The sequence below is a fragment of the Corapipo altera genome, unplaced genomic scaffold, assembly GCF_003945725.1.
Source record: "Corapipo altera isolate COAL_440 unplaced genomic scaffold, ASM394572v1 150, whole genome shotgun sequence".
NCBI lineage: Eukaryota > Metazoa > Chordata > Aves > Passeriformes > Pipridae > Corapipo > Corapipo altera.
Window position 1 is genome coordinate 1,958,768 of NW_020884941.1, and position 16,170 is coordinate 1,974,937.

General features: G+C 38.6%; 1 protein-coding gene across 9 annotated transcripts in view; it reads right to left on the reverse strand.

Annotated features, from left to right (window-relative positions):
- Positions 1–16,170, reverse strand: part of CIT (citron rho-interacting serine/threonine kinase) — a 75,107-nt gene that overhangs the window by 19,486 nt on the left and 39,451 nt on the right. For 8 of the 9 annotated variants that reach the window (XM_027661494.1, XM_027661492.1, XM_027661493.1 and 5 more), the window contains 8 exons: positions 15,999–16,108; positions 13,425–13,599; positions 11,852–12,049; positions 9,592–9,645; positions 1,842–2,039; positions 1,155–1,348; positions 514–649; positions 2–106 (listed from right to left, as the gene is read on the reverse strand). In XM_027661494.1, coding sequence (XP_027517295.1) covers positions 2–106; positions 514–649; positions 1,155–1,348; positions 1,842–2,039; positions 9,592–9,645; positions 11,852–12,049; positions 13,425–13,599; positions 15,999–16,108 — 1,170 coding nt within the window. The remainder of the gene's footprint in view (position 1; positions 107–513; positions 650–1,154; positions 1,349–1,841; positions 2,040–9,591; positions 9,646–11,851; positions 12,050–13,424; positions 13,600–15,998; positions 16,109–16,170) is intronic. The other variant, XM_027661497.1, reaches the window with a different exon arrangement.

Sequence of the window (16,170 nt, forward strand, 5' to 3'; positions counted from 1 at the left end):
CCTCCTCCAGAAGTCTCTGCTTGAGCTCCCTTTCTGTCTCAAGCTTCTGTTGTAAACTGCGAGCGTTCATCTCCAACATGGCATGCTTCTTCTCCAGGTCATTGAGCTAGGCAGGTGGGATAGAGGCTCAGGATAACACTGAACACTGATAAATAGAGCATTCCACAATCCTAAAACCCAACTTCACCAAGCACATGCTAAATAATGACATAATTATCCTTTCCTTACTTGCAAAAAACCAACCAAATGACATTTTGGAGTGTTCAAATGCAGATACCAAATCATTGAAGGACTTCACCATTCCAGGCATCATAGGCTGCTTTTGCTTTAGTCTTTTTCAGAGATAATCTGAGGTCTTTGGCTTAAAGATAGAATTCTATTCTATGACCTCCAGTTCTTTTTAATTTGTTTTAACATCTTGAAAAAAGCTGCTCGAGGCCACATTTCTACAAATAATATCAACAGAAAAGTATTTCATCTAATTATAGAAGTCTAGGGTTGAAAGTTACTTACCTTATCAGAAAGGCTCTCTGCTTTGAGCTTTTGTTCCTTGAGTGCTTGCTGGAGGGCCAGAATCTCTGCCTTGTGTTCCTTGACAGCCAGTTCTACCACCTGGCGAGACTCAGTAATGCGCTGATCTGCTCTCACTCTGCATTAAAATGGAAAATAATGTTACCTAACTCCTTACAGGCTTGACCTCTCCCTGGTGTGCAGTGGCATCAAGAGCTCTTTCAGGGGTTGCCTAAAATTCAAGATGTTACTTTATGAAGCCAGACTGTTTGCTGCAACACTTTTATATTATATAACTGTTCCTGCCCCTGCTAGAACTACAGCCTTAAAATTTCAAGACCCCACAGGAAGAGTTAGGAACAAAGACTGTTTTTCCATATAATAAAGTCGAAGATAATAAATCAAGACATTTTTAAAATTACAGTGATAAATACCACTCCCCATGAATCTCTCACTTGCAAAGAAACAAAAGGAACAATATCACTGGTGAATGACTATTAACTAATAAACCATTTTTAGAACTACCTCACAAGATTTTATATTTAGTTCCAACTCCCATATCCTATGCTAAATATAATTTTTGTACTAGCTTCTATAGAGCATTTTCATAAAAGTTAACAAAAGGGGAAGGAGGGGAGAGAGACCTGCTCTGTTTCTCAGTATCCAGCATCCTCTGCAACTCTCTAACTCGACATTCAAACTGGGACTTCTCATCCCCTAGAACATTTCTCCAGGCTTCCCACTGACGCTCTTTCTCCAGGAGTTCATCATTCAGGGCCTCCAAGTCCATTACTTGCTCTTCCAGCATCGTGCATGTTGTCTTCAAGGCCTCCATAGTCTAAAAATAAATCCTCCTATCAATTCTCACATCCCACATCAAGCGTGCACTTTAAGCTTCAGCCTTACCATTTAAATTACAGCACATGCAAATTGGCAGCAAACATAAGCTGGTAAATCACAACCCATTTATTTCAAGGCTCCCCTACATTCACTTGCAATCGCCGATAATGTCAGTTCGGCCTCATTACGAACATTTTGAGATTTCCAGGGTCACAGAACCAAAAATGAATAATTCTAAATACCTTCAGATATTTAATTATATCCTAAATATCTTCAGAGTGCAAAATTTCTAAAGTAAAATTCCGTAAAAACACAATGGGAAATACCAGAAATTTCCATTCACTAAAAACGGCTCTGGGAAGGGAGGCTTACAGGCCCCTGGAAGCTTATTCATTCCTTATAGGTTTCCAGATTTAAAAGAATTTTTTTGCCTTTGAGATAATTAGCCAGCTATCAGCAAGAGATCATGCCCCAGACTTGGAGAGCCTCACCTGTTTCTGGCTGGTGAGCTGCATCTCCCTCTCGGTGATCTCTCGGCGCAGGTGGTCGACTTCGCTTCGCAGCTGCACAACCTCATCGTTGGCCCCCGAGGCCTCGTCGAGTTGTTTGGACAGGAAGAAATTCTGGTTGTTCAGTTCTGCATTGTCTTCAGTGAGCTGGTTCAGCTGCTCTTCCAAATCCGAAATCACCTGGAAAGAAAAACAAATTAAATTACATGGCAGCGAGCACAGGTTTGTGAGTAAGTGTTCTCGCACAGAAACATTTATTGCCAAGCTTTTACACTCTTTTCAAATTTAAACAAAAGTAAATGGTACATTTTTATGCATAGGATTGTACTTCACTTACGAAGAGGGTTTTGTTTCTTACAGAAAATAACCTGGTTTTTTTTTTAATCTGGTTCAGAGTACAAATATGCTGCAATGCAATTTATTATATGAGTGAACTGTCACAGCTAAAGCACTGGGTTGGGAGTCAGGAGCTCTGGTTGTATTCCCAGCCCTGCTGCTGACTTGCAGTGCCTTTGCCAAAGCACTTTTCTTTTTTTTTTTGCCTCAATTTCCCCTAAGAGCAATGAGGTCAATACCTCTCAGAGAGGCTTTCAAAGAGTGGTATTGAAGAAAACTGACTGAGAGGTGCAGTGGAGGCACTAAAACCTGATGGATACCCCTGGGAATTGCTTGTATTATTATGTGTAACACTGTGTGTAACCAGGAAAGGCAGAGAAATTTTAAGAAATATAAAGTAGCAGCATTATGGATGGGACCACTAGGAAAGAAACTACTGTGGTAATACAACAGATTAACAGAATACCAGTGAAAAGAAAAAATGCCTTTGGGTGAAGTGGAAACATTGTTTAATCAGAACAGCATTCCACTTAACACTTTAAACCACTTTTCCCTTAAATTTAAAGGAAAATATAAACAACAGTGGGCCATTTTCACGTTTGATTTTTATGAATGAAAGGCCTGAACACAGGGTGGATGAATATGTACCTCCTCCTAACTCAAAACCAACGTCACCACAACAGAAGAGAAAGAAATCTCAGTACAATCTTGAAATCAGCTTAATAAAAAGAATTTCAGAAACTGATAAACTCCATACAATTCATATTCAACTCTCAAAAATATGTTCTAGAGGCTTTTTTGCCTGGATGTCAAAGAAAAGTGAATAAGACACTTCATTAAATGGGAAAATAATAAAACCCCAGAGCACAGTTGGCCACACATTCAAATTTAAATATTCCAATTTCCTACACAAGCCAGGGACTTAAATATCTAAAGCAGTAGAGGATAGAGCACACAGCTCTTCTCAGTTCTCTGGAAATATGACAGCCACTTCTTTTTGAAGAATCTCTAACACAGATTTTGGCAGCCTTTTACCATGCCTCTCCTAGACCTAAATTAACAGTATTTGGTTTTTAAACTGTAAGCAGGAAAAGTCCAACAGACATTACTCCCTGCTGGGTGAAGGGGAGTTCCTGCCACCCATATGTTCAGGGTCGAATCAAGATGATTCACACTCCACAACACCACATTTCTAATGAGAATCTGATTGTGTGCTCCTTCCTGAGCACACAAAACTGCCCTGTTCAAAACACACATTTTATTCTGGATTGTTTGCACCAAGCTTTCCGAGAAGGCAGCCTGTGTCAGAAGGACGTGCTAGTGTTTGTATTGCTACCAGGATAAGAACTTAGATATGTATTTATATAAACAAAAAGGAGCAAAAGAACATTTGTTTTTACAGTGTTTTACCTGCCATTCTTCCAACAGCTGAGATCTCAACTAACTGCCAGATAAGGAACTTTCTTTTCCTTCCACCTGTTTTTATTTTTATATTTAACTACATCACGTATCTAAGTAGTTTGAAGATGTATTTTATATATCCATGGTTTCTTCCACATCTATTTTATATATTAATACAAGTACTTCTATAAAAATTATTAAACTAGCTTCGAAGCACAAGAAAGCAGAGATGGGGGAAACACAAAATGGATAAAGTTACATGCAGAGTTAATGTGTCAAACTACTTAATGAATTATTAAAACTGGTGCATTTCAAGTTGATTTAATTCCTTAAGGGCTAGAAGTTGAGCTCCCATTTTCTTTTATTCTGTGTTCTGAGATTTTGACTTCTTTCCCTGAATATAACTAAAATTAAACCCAATCATTTTATATTTCACTGCTACATTTTACCTAGTAGGATATTTCTGGAAAATTTCAGACAAATAAAGCAGTAAAGAAAGGAGGGTTCCAGAAGAAGTGATTTGATCTCCTTTCTTGAATATTTTTTCTGACAGTGTATTTACTGACAATTCCAAAATGCCCTGGCTTAAATTCCAACTATATGATAACCTATATAATGTAATCCATATAGATTGATAGATTTAATTTTTTTTAACTAGAGAAAATTTGTTCTTGGTACAATTTTCCATTTTTCATGGGGAAAGGAGGAATCTGTTAACAAATTCCAATTTTTAAAAGCTATCTACAGCTATACAGAACCCAACAGAATGAGAGAGTTTATTAATACTATAAAGCCTAAAGAGTAATGGGTAATACTGACACAGGAAAATGGGACATGGTGTGATATAAATGCCTGTCCTGGGGTCCAACAAAAAAGAAAATACAAATCAAAAAACCACATTTAATTGGAATTGTTGTCTTAGGCATAAATACATAGACACAACCTATGCCACAATCCTGCACCTGGGAAGAGTTAATAGCTTTAGGTATTTTTTTTTTTTTCCAGTTAAGGAAATCCCCAGGCAAAAAAAAAAAACCACCAAAAAAACAAACCCAAACCAACCAACCCTAAGCAATTCTGAAGGTAAATTTGAAGTATATGAAAAGAAAGTCTGCAAGAAAACACTATTAAATCCTTTAGAAACACATAATATAAATATAAAAATCTTCACATTTAAAGTTTATAAAACAACTAAACACTTGAAAGCTTGGAAAAGCAATCCTAGACCATCTAGGCCACTGCATCATCACTCACAGAGCAATTGGAATTTTCTCTTCAATTTATGCACATCTTCATCAAAACTAATCCTTAAAACAGAGATATCACCGAACTACACCACGCTCATCTTGGCAGATTGTTCACTACACGCCACATCTAAGCACTCAACTTATCTTTATACAGAAGATAAAGATACAGAAGACTCTGTTTCATTTTTAAATATTACAAAACAACCCAAGCAGAGCAGCTCCTCAGCAGAAGGGACCACATACTGCACAATTCCTTCCCTGTTGCACAGTTTGAGGAAAGCAGGGTGTTCCTCTAGTGAGACTGAGCACGTTCCCAGCTGTTACACCTGGCTCTACAAACCTCTCCAGCCACAGATCAAATTAAACATCACAGCAACAAGCAGTCAGGGCCATGATGATTAGGTTTGCATATCAGACACAATGTACAGAACTTAATCCACATGTTCCACGTAGCAAAACCCCAGGCAAAGTAACGAGGGAAAGGAGTAAAAGAAGGAGTTTTATTTATATACTAGTAACTGCAGCTTGCAAACTTCTCCATACCCTTATTCCTTCATAGAGATGTCTCAGTTCTCAGATGCCCCCAGTGAACATGCAGAAAAATGCAAGGACACAGCAAGGGAAACTCTTTTGGGATGCTTTCAGCAGCATGTTATTTGGAGCTCAACGTAATTCCAGACTAATAGTTTTCCTCTATCCACTTCCAGTCCTCCCCATCCCCACTAATCTCTACTAGAAAGCTACCTGTCAGAAGCAAATAGGAAACAATAAAAAGCTGTCTCTCAGCCCCAAATTCTTGTGAGGAGGAAGCAAGAGCAGACATCAGACTTGCTTTGTCTCACATCTGGATCTGAGATGAAGCTTTTCAGACGGAGAAATCCCAGCAGTGTAACAGAGCAGAGCACCCAGAACACGGCTGCAGAGGGATTGTATTTCTACCTGTTTGATCTGTTTATAGCAACGAATCCCTCACTTTCCTCCCCTTTCCACAGTCAGACAACATCTGTGCCTTGAAACAGACCTTATACAGGGATCTCAGTCTCCAAAAACCCATCATGGCTTAGCTTGAGGGACATTGCTGTCATGGGGAGCTGCAGAGCAGTAGGACACTGCACTGCATTCCTCTCCTTCCCACACCAACCCAGGACTAAAACACAGTCCCTGGACTCCTCTACCAACCAGGAGCCTCATCCTCAAATGAAATTATGAAGATGCTGTCCATGGTCTACGTCCCATTAACCTCTTTCACGGCAACACCCCACAAGTCTCTGACTTTTTTAAAGCTACAGAAGTTCAATCTCTGCCTGTAACTGGTATGTGCCATCATATTTTCTGTGAAATGAGAATCAGGATAACCCCTCCCACCCAACAGCAATTTTCTCTTTTTGTTTTCTTTACAAATTTAACAAAGCCATTTATGTTTTTGCCTGGGTATTAGCCTTGTTACAATGGGCAAGATCCCTTTACTCTGAAACATAATTTAGCATAAAGTATATAACATCTTTGGATATAATTTTGGAAGCTGTCAAGAACACAGACTATTCTTGTAGGCCAGCTCACTGAGCCAATGTGGAATCAGGATCTTAGACTGAAGTCAGCAAGACTTCATGCATGACTAAAATTATACACGTGTCTGATGAGCTCACAGACTCATTGCCTCAATATCCAATCTCATGGGCAAGTGCAGAATCAAGCCTGTTAATGCTTAAATGGGAACACAGGATGAGAAAAGAAACTCGAGGAGAGAAGATCACCTTTGTTTTATTGGAGAAAACTTGAATAAATGGAAATGCAACATCCAATTAGTGTTAAGAAATTCTCATTGCTAGAGTAAAAGTAACAGTCTGTATCTGAAAACCTTACAAGATTCTCTGGATTACAAGGTTCTCTAGTATTTACTAAACTGAGTGTAAACACTTTATAGGATTCTTTTCTTCTAAATATTTAAAGACTTTACTCCCTGTTTACTGAATGTTTTCTTTTTGAAACATTTCTAGTATTGCTTAGATAACTTAGTTGTATTTTTAATTTTACACATGTTGATGATCCCAGAACAAGCCATAATTCAGAGGCACCTGGAAACAATGGACAAATATGTAAATTTTCCTATTTAAAAATGCCTTTTATTTCTAGATCTTTCTCTGGTGGCCTGGAAAATACTTCCAGTATTTCAAATGGATCACATTTTTGATAGAATTGATGTAGGGAACTAGTTCTTCTCCCTCAGCAGAGTTGCTGGATGAGCTATCCTTGTGAGAAGTCTGTGATAAAATACCACCCTCTGTGTGTGTCCACAAGCCCTGTGTGTGCAGCAGGCACAACAATTTACAATTTTTGTTGTAACTAGGTATCCTGCTATTTCTGGCTCAACTGAGAGCCAGAGAAAGCAAATTTTAGCATTTTCTTTTTGACCCCCAATAATAAAAGAGAGATGTCACAAGGGGAAACAATGCAGAGCTATCAGAGCAACTGAATATAAATTCACAAACAAGGCAGAAAGCATGACCAACACCACAGCAATGGTCTCTGTGTCTCTGACCCAAACCCAGCAAATTTAAAATTAACAAACAGGAGAACCTAAAAAGATATCTCCTTGCACAGAGACCTCAGCAAAAGGAATAACAAGTGTGCAATAAGCATACAAGGAAAGCAGACACACATTTGAGTTAAGCCTCCAATCAGAAGCTGTGACCTTTGTGAAGCTAGAGAGACAGAAAAAATACCAAAGAAAGTAGATTAAGTATTTTTATTTATCTTTTGAATGCTACAAAAGTACTGAAGTAATTCAATATTTCAATATTTTTTCCTGTCTAATCTTATTTTCATAATTCTTATGCTGTTTGAGGCTTCTCAATAAGATCAAATAAAAATAATTCCCTACCAAAGTTTGCCAGACTAGTTCAAGGAGTTTGTATCAGCTTAAAAAGGATATCTTTTGAGAACTTGCTAAAAGAATAAACCCGGCCATTGTCATGCTGTATAAGTAGCAGCATATTACAATTATTCTCTTGGAGTGCTGTCTGATTTTAAAAGGAGTATAAATTCTAATCACCTTCAAGTGGAATCACGTGGTCACCAAAAAGCACAGCCTGTATCATACTGGTTACCATCAGATAAACACGAGGCTGAAACATCTGGTGAATGCACCATAATTAGTGTCCCCTGACCCTCACTGTCAGGAGAAGATTGCCCTGATTTCCTCTCAGAGCTCCTCAGCAGACAGGATGGACAGCTAGGGCCAGTCATAACACAGAACAGGAAAGTTTCTGTCCATGGTCAATTAAATTATACATGGCATTCTCCTGGGCTGGAAAGAGAATGTATGATGAGCATGTATTATTCATTTAGGAACTATTTAATTAATTTCTTATTGATGAAGATGTCTGATCCCACTTATCCCACTGAAGGGCCTGACAATGCACAACACTTTTACAAATCCTTTGATGCAGAACCTTTGAAGCTCTCGACATTCTGGAAATGTTATGGGTCACTCTTTACTGCTGGAGCTTGTTCACCACACTCAGAGACAAAGTGTTACTGGATAATGAGTTACAGGCTCTGCCAACTCTGCAGAGAACAGAAACCACTGCTCCACATCTGGTTTTTGCCTCCATGGAGATCACATAAGTGTTTGCATAGAAAGCTGCAGTTCTGACTGAAGGGCAAGGTATAGAGCAAAAGAAGAGAGCTATGGATGTAAGATATATGATGACACACATGGAGCTGGAGGATCAATCTAAGAAAATGAAGAAGGGAACAAAAAGTAAAGATTCTTGTGTAGGATTTCTTCACCTCTGGATATTTTATGAACAGAAGAATGCCCTTGCTGAAGTGCTAAAGAGTAAGTGAGGAAAACAGAATGACTCTCATCCTGAAAAGGTATTCTTGGAAGATGGAAACTTGCACAGATACTTAGTCCTACAGCATGAAAAATTAAATTTGAAGAAATCACTGGAAGTAGGGAAACAATCAAGATAAAAAAATCCCAGAATTAAGCCCTGTTTACAGGGTGGGGAAGGAGAAAAAGCCTAGAGGGATCAGCAATCACTGCTGATCCAGAGGACTGTGGTGCTCATCCAACACTTCTGTAATTCAAGTCATTGGAAGGCAGATGCCCTCTATCAACATCATAAACAAGTGTGAAGATTGTTAAACCTCAAGAATCCCTGTGGATAGACAAAGCCCTTGGACATCTGTCCTGGACTGATGAAATGAATGAATCCAAAAACATGTCAAAGATTTCAAGGCGAAAATTCAGATCCTGGAGTCCTCTCTGCACTTTGAGCAGACAACTACATGTCAACATATTATTTGGAACCTTAACACTCCTTGCCTCTTCAAATAGTGTCAAAATCCTCCTTAAAACCCACTCTGGCCTAGATCTACAATGCAGCTCAGGATTTGGACAGGTAGATCTTTTCTTCTTGTGAGCAGAAAAGATCTTCACCTACAGTCATTTTTTGCAGCTGCTACACCATTCTTATTAGCTGCACTGCAATGAGATATTTTAATTTACTTTCTTCTCCAAAAAGAAGAATAGTATCAATTTCATGATCAGACTAAAACCTCAAAATTGAGGTTTACCTGAAACCTAAAAGAAATCAAATCCAATCCATCCAGGTCCTACTAACACCTTGAAGCCAGAAGTCCACATTAGGAACTAGTGTCATCAAGGATTAAAGGAGGAAATTGTTTGTTTCATTATCCTTAATTTCAAAATAATTCAATGATCTGTATTTAATACTCACTGTGCAGCTATTACGAAGGGCTTCAAATTTACGCTGGATTTCATCTCTATGTGCCTAAAGGAGGTAAGAAGTTAATCATCAATTTTTCATACATTAGAATTCGAATCCAACAGCTGTTGCTAAACAAACTGCAGAACAATCTACCAGCAAGCAAAGTTTGGAAGGCAGATGCTGCAGGGTATGAAAGCACTTTGCAGTGGCAAAGAACTGATTAGCAAAAGTCACATCCTACTTAATCAAAATACACTTATGGCTCCCAGTTCTGAACTGCTTTAGAAAAATGTACAAACTCAAGAATGGAATTATGTGACAACAGGTTCCTTCTGAAGTGGTCAGCAGAAGACTTGTTGATCCCATTTTAAGTTTGTACATTCTTGACTTTATAATTTGAGCTGGTTTTACTTCCATATCCAGATTGGTATTTCATAGAAAATAAACACTGCATACAATTTAATGCTTGCAAAGAAAAGCTATAATGATATACTATGCAAGCCATCCCAAACAGCTCTGCCAATCTACCTGAGTCCTACCACAAAGTCCCTTTTAAATCCCGAGCCTCTCTGAAAAGCAGTGATAAAACACAATAATCAATTCTTTGGAAGACAGCATCCAAAGCATGGAAAAGTGCAAACACTTTTTTTAAAGAATGCAGGATTGCATGCACCATTTTACCCCCTAATTTACAAGCAAAGCATGACAAAGCAAAAAGTTCTTGTTTCAGCCTCATGGCCTCTCTCAAAATTCATGAAAGGGATTTAAAAAGTGTCTAATGTCATGTGCTAAAGGTAACCTGTGTAAAGGTTAGTGCACGAGCACATCCAGCCACCTTTCTTCATTCAGAACATTTCCCTTAGAGCCAAGAGACTAAACAGGAAAAAACTGTTCAGCAGAAGTCAAATATGAGAGCTAAAAAGCTATCTTACCACCACAGGCAAGGTGAAAAATAAAAAAAAGAAGTATATAAAAAAATCCATGACAGGAACACTCCCCAGCCCACCGAACTGGACTGTCTCACAGCAGCTGCTCCAAGAGCACCACCATTCTGCCAAATTAACTGAAGCAATGACTGAGTGAACACAGGGCATGAATATTCATCTGTTTCACTGTTGGGTAAAGATATCAAGCACATCACCAGCCCACTGGCAGTGATATTAGTTGTTATGCAAAGCTTTCAGCTGGGAGGGGACTGCCTCAGTTTTGAGCAGAAAAGAACCCAATGCCATGTTCTATTCAGTTATTCTTAGGCCTCGATGCTGTTGCTGCACTTGCCCAGCTTGTGCCCACTTTAGAACTGAGGGAATGGTTCTCCCATTCATCTCCCAAAGCATCAGCATAATTCCAGCAGCCACGTCAGCTGAGCCCACCACCCCTTCCAAAAAACAGCAATGGCAGGAATACTCTGGCAGGAATACTCGGAACAGCTCTTTGATTAAATGCCACTGGAGCACAAGAATGCACATTTTCAACGCTTCCAAATAACAGGATTTGAAGGTCATTAAAGGCTGCTGCACAAAGGGGTTTAGCTGGTAGCAGGTCATCTCCACTCTCTACCCCACAACCCTGGGAATCTTTTGTGATGGAAATATTTCTTAGAATCAAACAGTTTGAAAGAATGCTTTTGTACTCAAGAGACAGCAACCAGCAACATATAATCTAGAATTCCATTTACAGGGGGCTGGGGTGGAAGAGGGTGGCAAGACTTGAACTTTTTTTTTTTTTCCTTTCTATCATTCACACACCTCACCAGAGACTGCAAGACACGTGTGACAATTTCTAATGAAACAAGCATTATGTGCTAAGAACACTCTTTCCTAGGAATTTGGTGGGGTTTTTCTCCCCCCCTGAATAAGCATCCTCAAAGCAGGGTAACTGATAGGAAAAAAATAATCAAAACATTTATGATCATCAAGTACTTTTAAACTCACGAGCTATCATTTAATTAAGTATGTCACAGAGTAAAGCTCCTAAAAATACCAATTTTAGATGCAACCTTCACCTCAGTACAAAAGTAATAAAGCTCCTACAAGCCATCAATCAGTTTTGGCAGCAATGAACCATTACTTAGAAGTATTCATGTGGTTAAAGATATAATTTGGCATTTTAGCCATTCCTGCTTCTATCAACACAAGGCACAATTCATATCCAAATTCTGAAAATTAAAAATTTAACACTAAAAGTTAATTTTAACCTCTCTACGAAACATGCACCTCCATAATTCTTATCTGTGTATAGAGCTCATAGCAGAGATTTCAGGGCTCACCGTGAGGGCTTGGATCTCTTCCTCTGCCTCAGCTGTTGTCTCCTCCAGCTCAGTTTTGGCTTCGCGGAGCTGGTTCTCCAGGGCTGTCCGTGCCGCCTGCAGCCCAGTGATCTGAGATTCCCTCTCCTGCAGGGTCAGCTGCAGCTCTGTCAGCTGCCTCTTGAGTTCCAGCTTTTGTTCTTCATGCTCCAGACTAACCTGAAGAAAGGAAAAGTAGAATATAAGTTACTAACAAACAAGAGACAGGCAACGTAATGTCATTTCAGACCTTGCTTTAAGATGCCTTTGCCATGTCTATCCCAAAAATCACGTCCTTATAGATTGCTTCAGTTACTGAAAAGTCAAGGATGCAGTTTTGTCTACTCCCTAAAAACTACTGGTTTGCTTGGTAAGAGGTAAAAAGCAACCTGCCATTTTGAAATTACAAGGGTACAAGAATAGTTCCAGCTGTAACTCAAACTCCACATATCAAATGTTGACACAAAAAGTTGAAACAGTTTGTGATGAACTTTCTACACTGAAATTGAGAGTCTTTAAAAATCTTTACTTGGGAAGCTCTAGGCATAAATGTCCATATTAATATCTATTCTTATGTAAATGTTATACACATTTTGCAATTGACTTGCATATTTCATCTTCCCTTCAGATTCCTTTTAAAGAAAGCCACCAGCTCATCTGGCTCTGGGTTTACCTGAGTGGCTTCTGATGAAGGTTTTCTTGCAACATACTCAGGGATAAACATGTCATTTCATGGATAAGAAATGAACCACCAGCAGAACAGATCTCAGTGCTCAAAATCAATTCCAAACTTTAGCACCTTCTTCAAGCTGTCTGTTATCCCAAGGGAATCTGTCTGTTGTGCTGGAGATGCATGACAAGCCTGTCAGAAATCTTACACTGGTCCCAACCAGCTTCTGGTGAAACAAGGACATGGTTTTCCAACTCCTTTAGCTAAAGGCAAGATTTCAGTCTTAGCTAAAAATTAGTAGAGACTGGAGAAGGTAAACGAAGATCTGAAGTGGATCCAAACTAGTTGATACAAAACTAAAAATGAGGCACAGCTCACAAATCTTTAAAAATTTATATTTTCATATTACTGTAGGTTTTCTTTCCAAAAAAACTCAAAAAAAATGTGTGTGAAGCAACAGGTCTCCTGTTTTCTTACAGCAGTTCTGCTGTGTCCTTTGGTTTCTCTGCTGCAGACTCTAAGGCAATGGTTAATCTGATCATTGTACATAGCTGAGCTTTTATTCTCTACCAGACAATACTATAAGGATATTGTAGAAAAAAAACCCACATAAATAAGATTCTGAGGAAGCAAGATGATCTGAAATCTCATATTCAGAATGACAAGTCCTTAATAATTACTTTTCTCTCCTTCTAATGAGCAATTTTTTTTATTTATTTTTTTTTTTAACTACTACAGGGGGAAAAAAAAAGTACTGTTAGACCAAACTAAATTAATACACTTTCAAATACCACTAAAACAACTTAATTCTAGTTCTCACTACATTACTCAAAATGGGATGCATTCAAGACAGTTTGTTGGGAGGGATTGAAGCCAAGTTTTCACCTCTCTCAGCCGTGTCTCCAGCTCCAGCAGGCGGTTCTTGTCAGTGTGATCTTGGTGACTCATCTTTTCCAATTGTTCTTCTAATTTTCGGTTCTGGGCCTCTAACTTTCCAGCTTGTGTTTCCAAGTAGAACTTCTGTTGCCTGAGCTCTGAAATCATCTCCTCTTGGGCTTTCCTGATAGGAGAAATGCACAAGTGACAAACCCAAAATGTCCCCAACATATGTCCTTTCACTGGGGTGAAATAAGGAAGAACGCAAGTTTCCTGTTTAAGTAGAACAGTTCAGTTCACAGCTTAAATTCTACATCCCAACTAAACATTAAAAAAAACTAGTGTATTCATCAACATATGCCCAGAGCACTAAAATGCCATGTTTGCAAGTTGCACAGACAAATGGATCTTGTACAGGGTAATCTACAACAATATTTGAGCTACAGCTCATTCTCCTCATTTCTTCAGTTCCTTGTTACGTGTTTTTCTATGCAGGAAAAACAAATGCTAAGAAGAGTTGCTTTCTCACAATGTATTTCCATGAGATAAGAGGAATGAGATGCTGCAGGATAGGGGGTAATGTGTTTGGGGTTGTTTGTTGTGGTCTTTTTAAATTGTAATGGATCTAGAACTTGACCTACACTGATGTGAAGTTTTGTTGTCTTTGATCAAATTCTTAATCTACAAAGTGAACAAAAGCAATTACTTGTGTTCATAAGAATTTTGAGAGCTAGCAATGATTAACTACTACCATATGAAATGCATACCCTCAAAAAAAAAAAAAAAGGTCTTTCTACATTATTTACAATTCCTGGAATCATGTTATCGTGCATTAGAAAATTCTGCCTCATAGTGTGCTTTCTACTTAGAAGCCTCACAAAGCTCTCCATATATTAATGAATTAATATTTTAAGAAGTTCACTGTGAGATAAGCTGTTATTAATCCCATCCCAGAGAAATTATGTGGGTTGCCCAAGATCAAATAGGAAGACTTAACAAAACTAAAAATAGAACTTTAGTCTTCTGACTCACATTTCTGTGCATTGCAAGCAAAACCACCCTTTCACCTTTTCTCTCTTTTTAATTTACCTCTACAGAGTATTGTCAGCCAGAACTGTCAAATGGTGTTATTTCATTTCCTACTGTTTACTGGGCTATCTTCTCAGGAACCTGATAATCACTGGTTTCCTCAGATACTGCTGGAACAAGAGCTTGCAGAGCTCCCCTCTTCTCTGAAGGGTTTAATCACCAGTTCTCCTCTTGATAAATGCTCAGATTAGCTGTAGCTTTTGTGCATTCAAAATGCAGTCCAACAACAATTTATGCATTTTCACCAGCCCAATTCACAAAACAAGCACAAAATCATTAACTATCTGCATGCATAATAAAGCAATTTTCTCTCAAAATGTTGCTAATTCTGTCCTATCTTCTACCAATCCTGCAAAGTTACGTCACTTGACAACATGTCTCTCAATAATCTAAGTCATATGTTAAAATGCTATTATATGTTTTCCTTGGTTTTTATGGCTCTTCAGTTAAGTGTACTCCTCTCAGAGGGTGCATCCAGCTCAGCTAAGTTCTTACACTCAGTCAGACCAATGACTGTGACACTTGATCTTCCAAATGCTTCCCAGGTACACACTGGGAAAACATTTATGTTTTATTTCAGATTGAAGGTAAATTATGGCTTTGGTTGCCTCAACAAACTTCCTGGGTGATTAACTAGAGGTCATCTGGAGCATAAAGCAACACGATTTAATTCCTCAGTTATTTCTGTGAATATTTTTGGCTGCTCAGGCTAAAATAACTTGCCAGATATTTGAAATACAATGAAAACTGGAGCCATTACATATCTGGAGGCATAATCACCACTGAAAAGGAATAAAACCAAGGCAGCTCTTCGCCAAAACTCATCCCTGTCTGATTCTATTCAATATTATAGGGGAATCTATCCAAGTGCTTCCCACAAGGGCACCACCTGACATTGCACCCAGCAGCTGATGGACACAGAAAACCTTTGTGCAAACAGCCAAAGCTGGTGGATCTCTGAACTCAGTAAGGGCATAAACTGCTTTAGCTTTGCCCTGCAGGATGTATCAAATAATCCACACAGGATGGGATGTTTGTGAATGAAAGGTATTTAAAGTTTTCAATTTCAACATCGTGTGTCACAGGAATCAAGGAAAATATAAAATCTATTAGCAATATTTACGTTCAAAAATGGAATATATGCTTCTCCAGAGGTATTTTGGATATTAAAATTATTAGTATTCATTTAATATGTTTGGCAAACCAGCACAAATCATCTGCCTTAGGAAAGGCTCCAAAGTAAACACTCACTGTAATACAAACCAATTTTCCCAGTCATGTTTGAGGAAACACAAAATACACAGTGAGCCACAGGTATGTGAAGAACAAGCCTGTTTCTGAAAGCATATCACTGAAAAACAGGCAGGGAGCACAGCAGGCCTGCAAGAAAGAACCACTTTTACAGTGAGAATCAGAGAATCATTTAGATTGGAAAAGACCTTCAGGTCATCTCCCTGAGACCTGTTCAGCAGTGACTGCAGCTGCCACACTCACATGTTCCTCTGGGTAAAGAGGCTGCTGTTTGCTGCCAGTTTGTTGGCCTCAGACAACTCCACAATTCTCTGTTCCAGTGACCTGATCTTCGAGTCCATTGCATTGATCATCTAAAACACAAGTGATTGTAAAAGTAAAGTTTATAAAAAGTCTGAACTTTTTCTAGAAACAA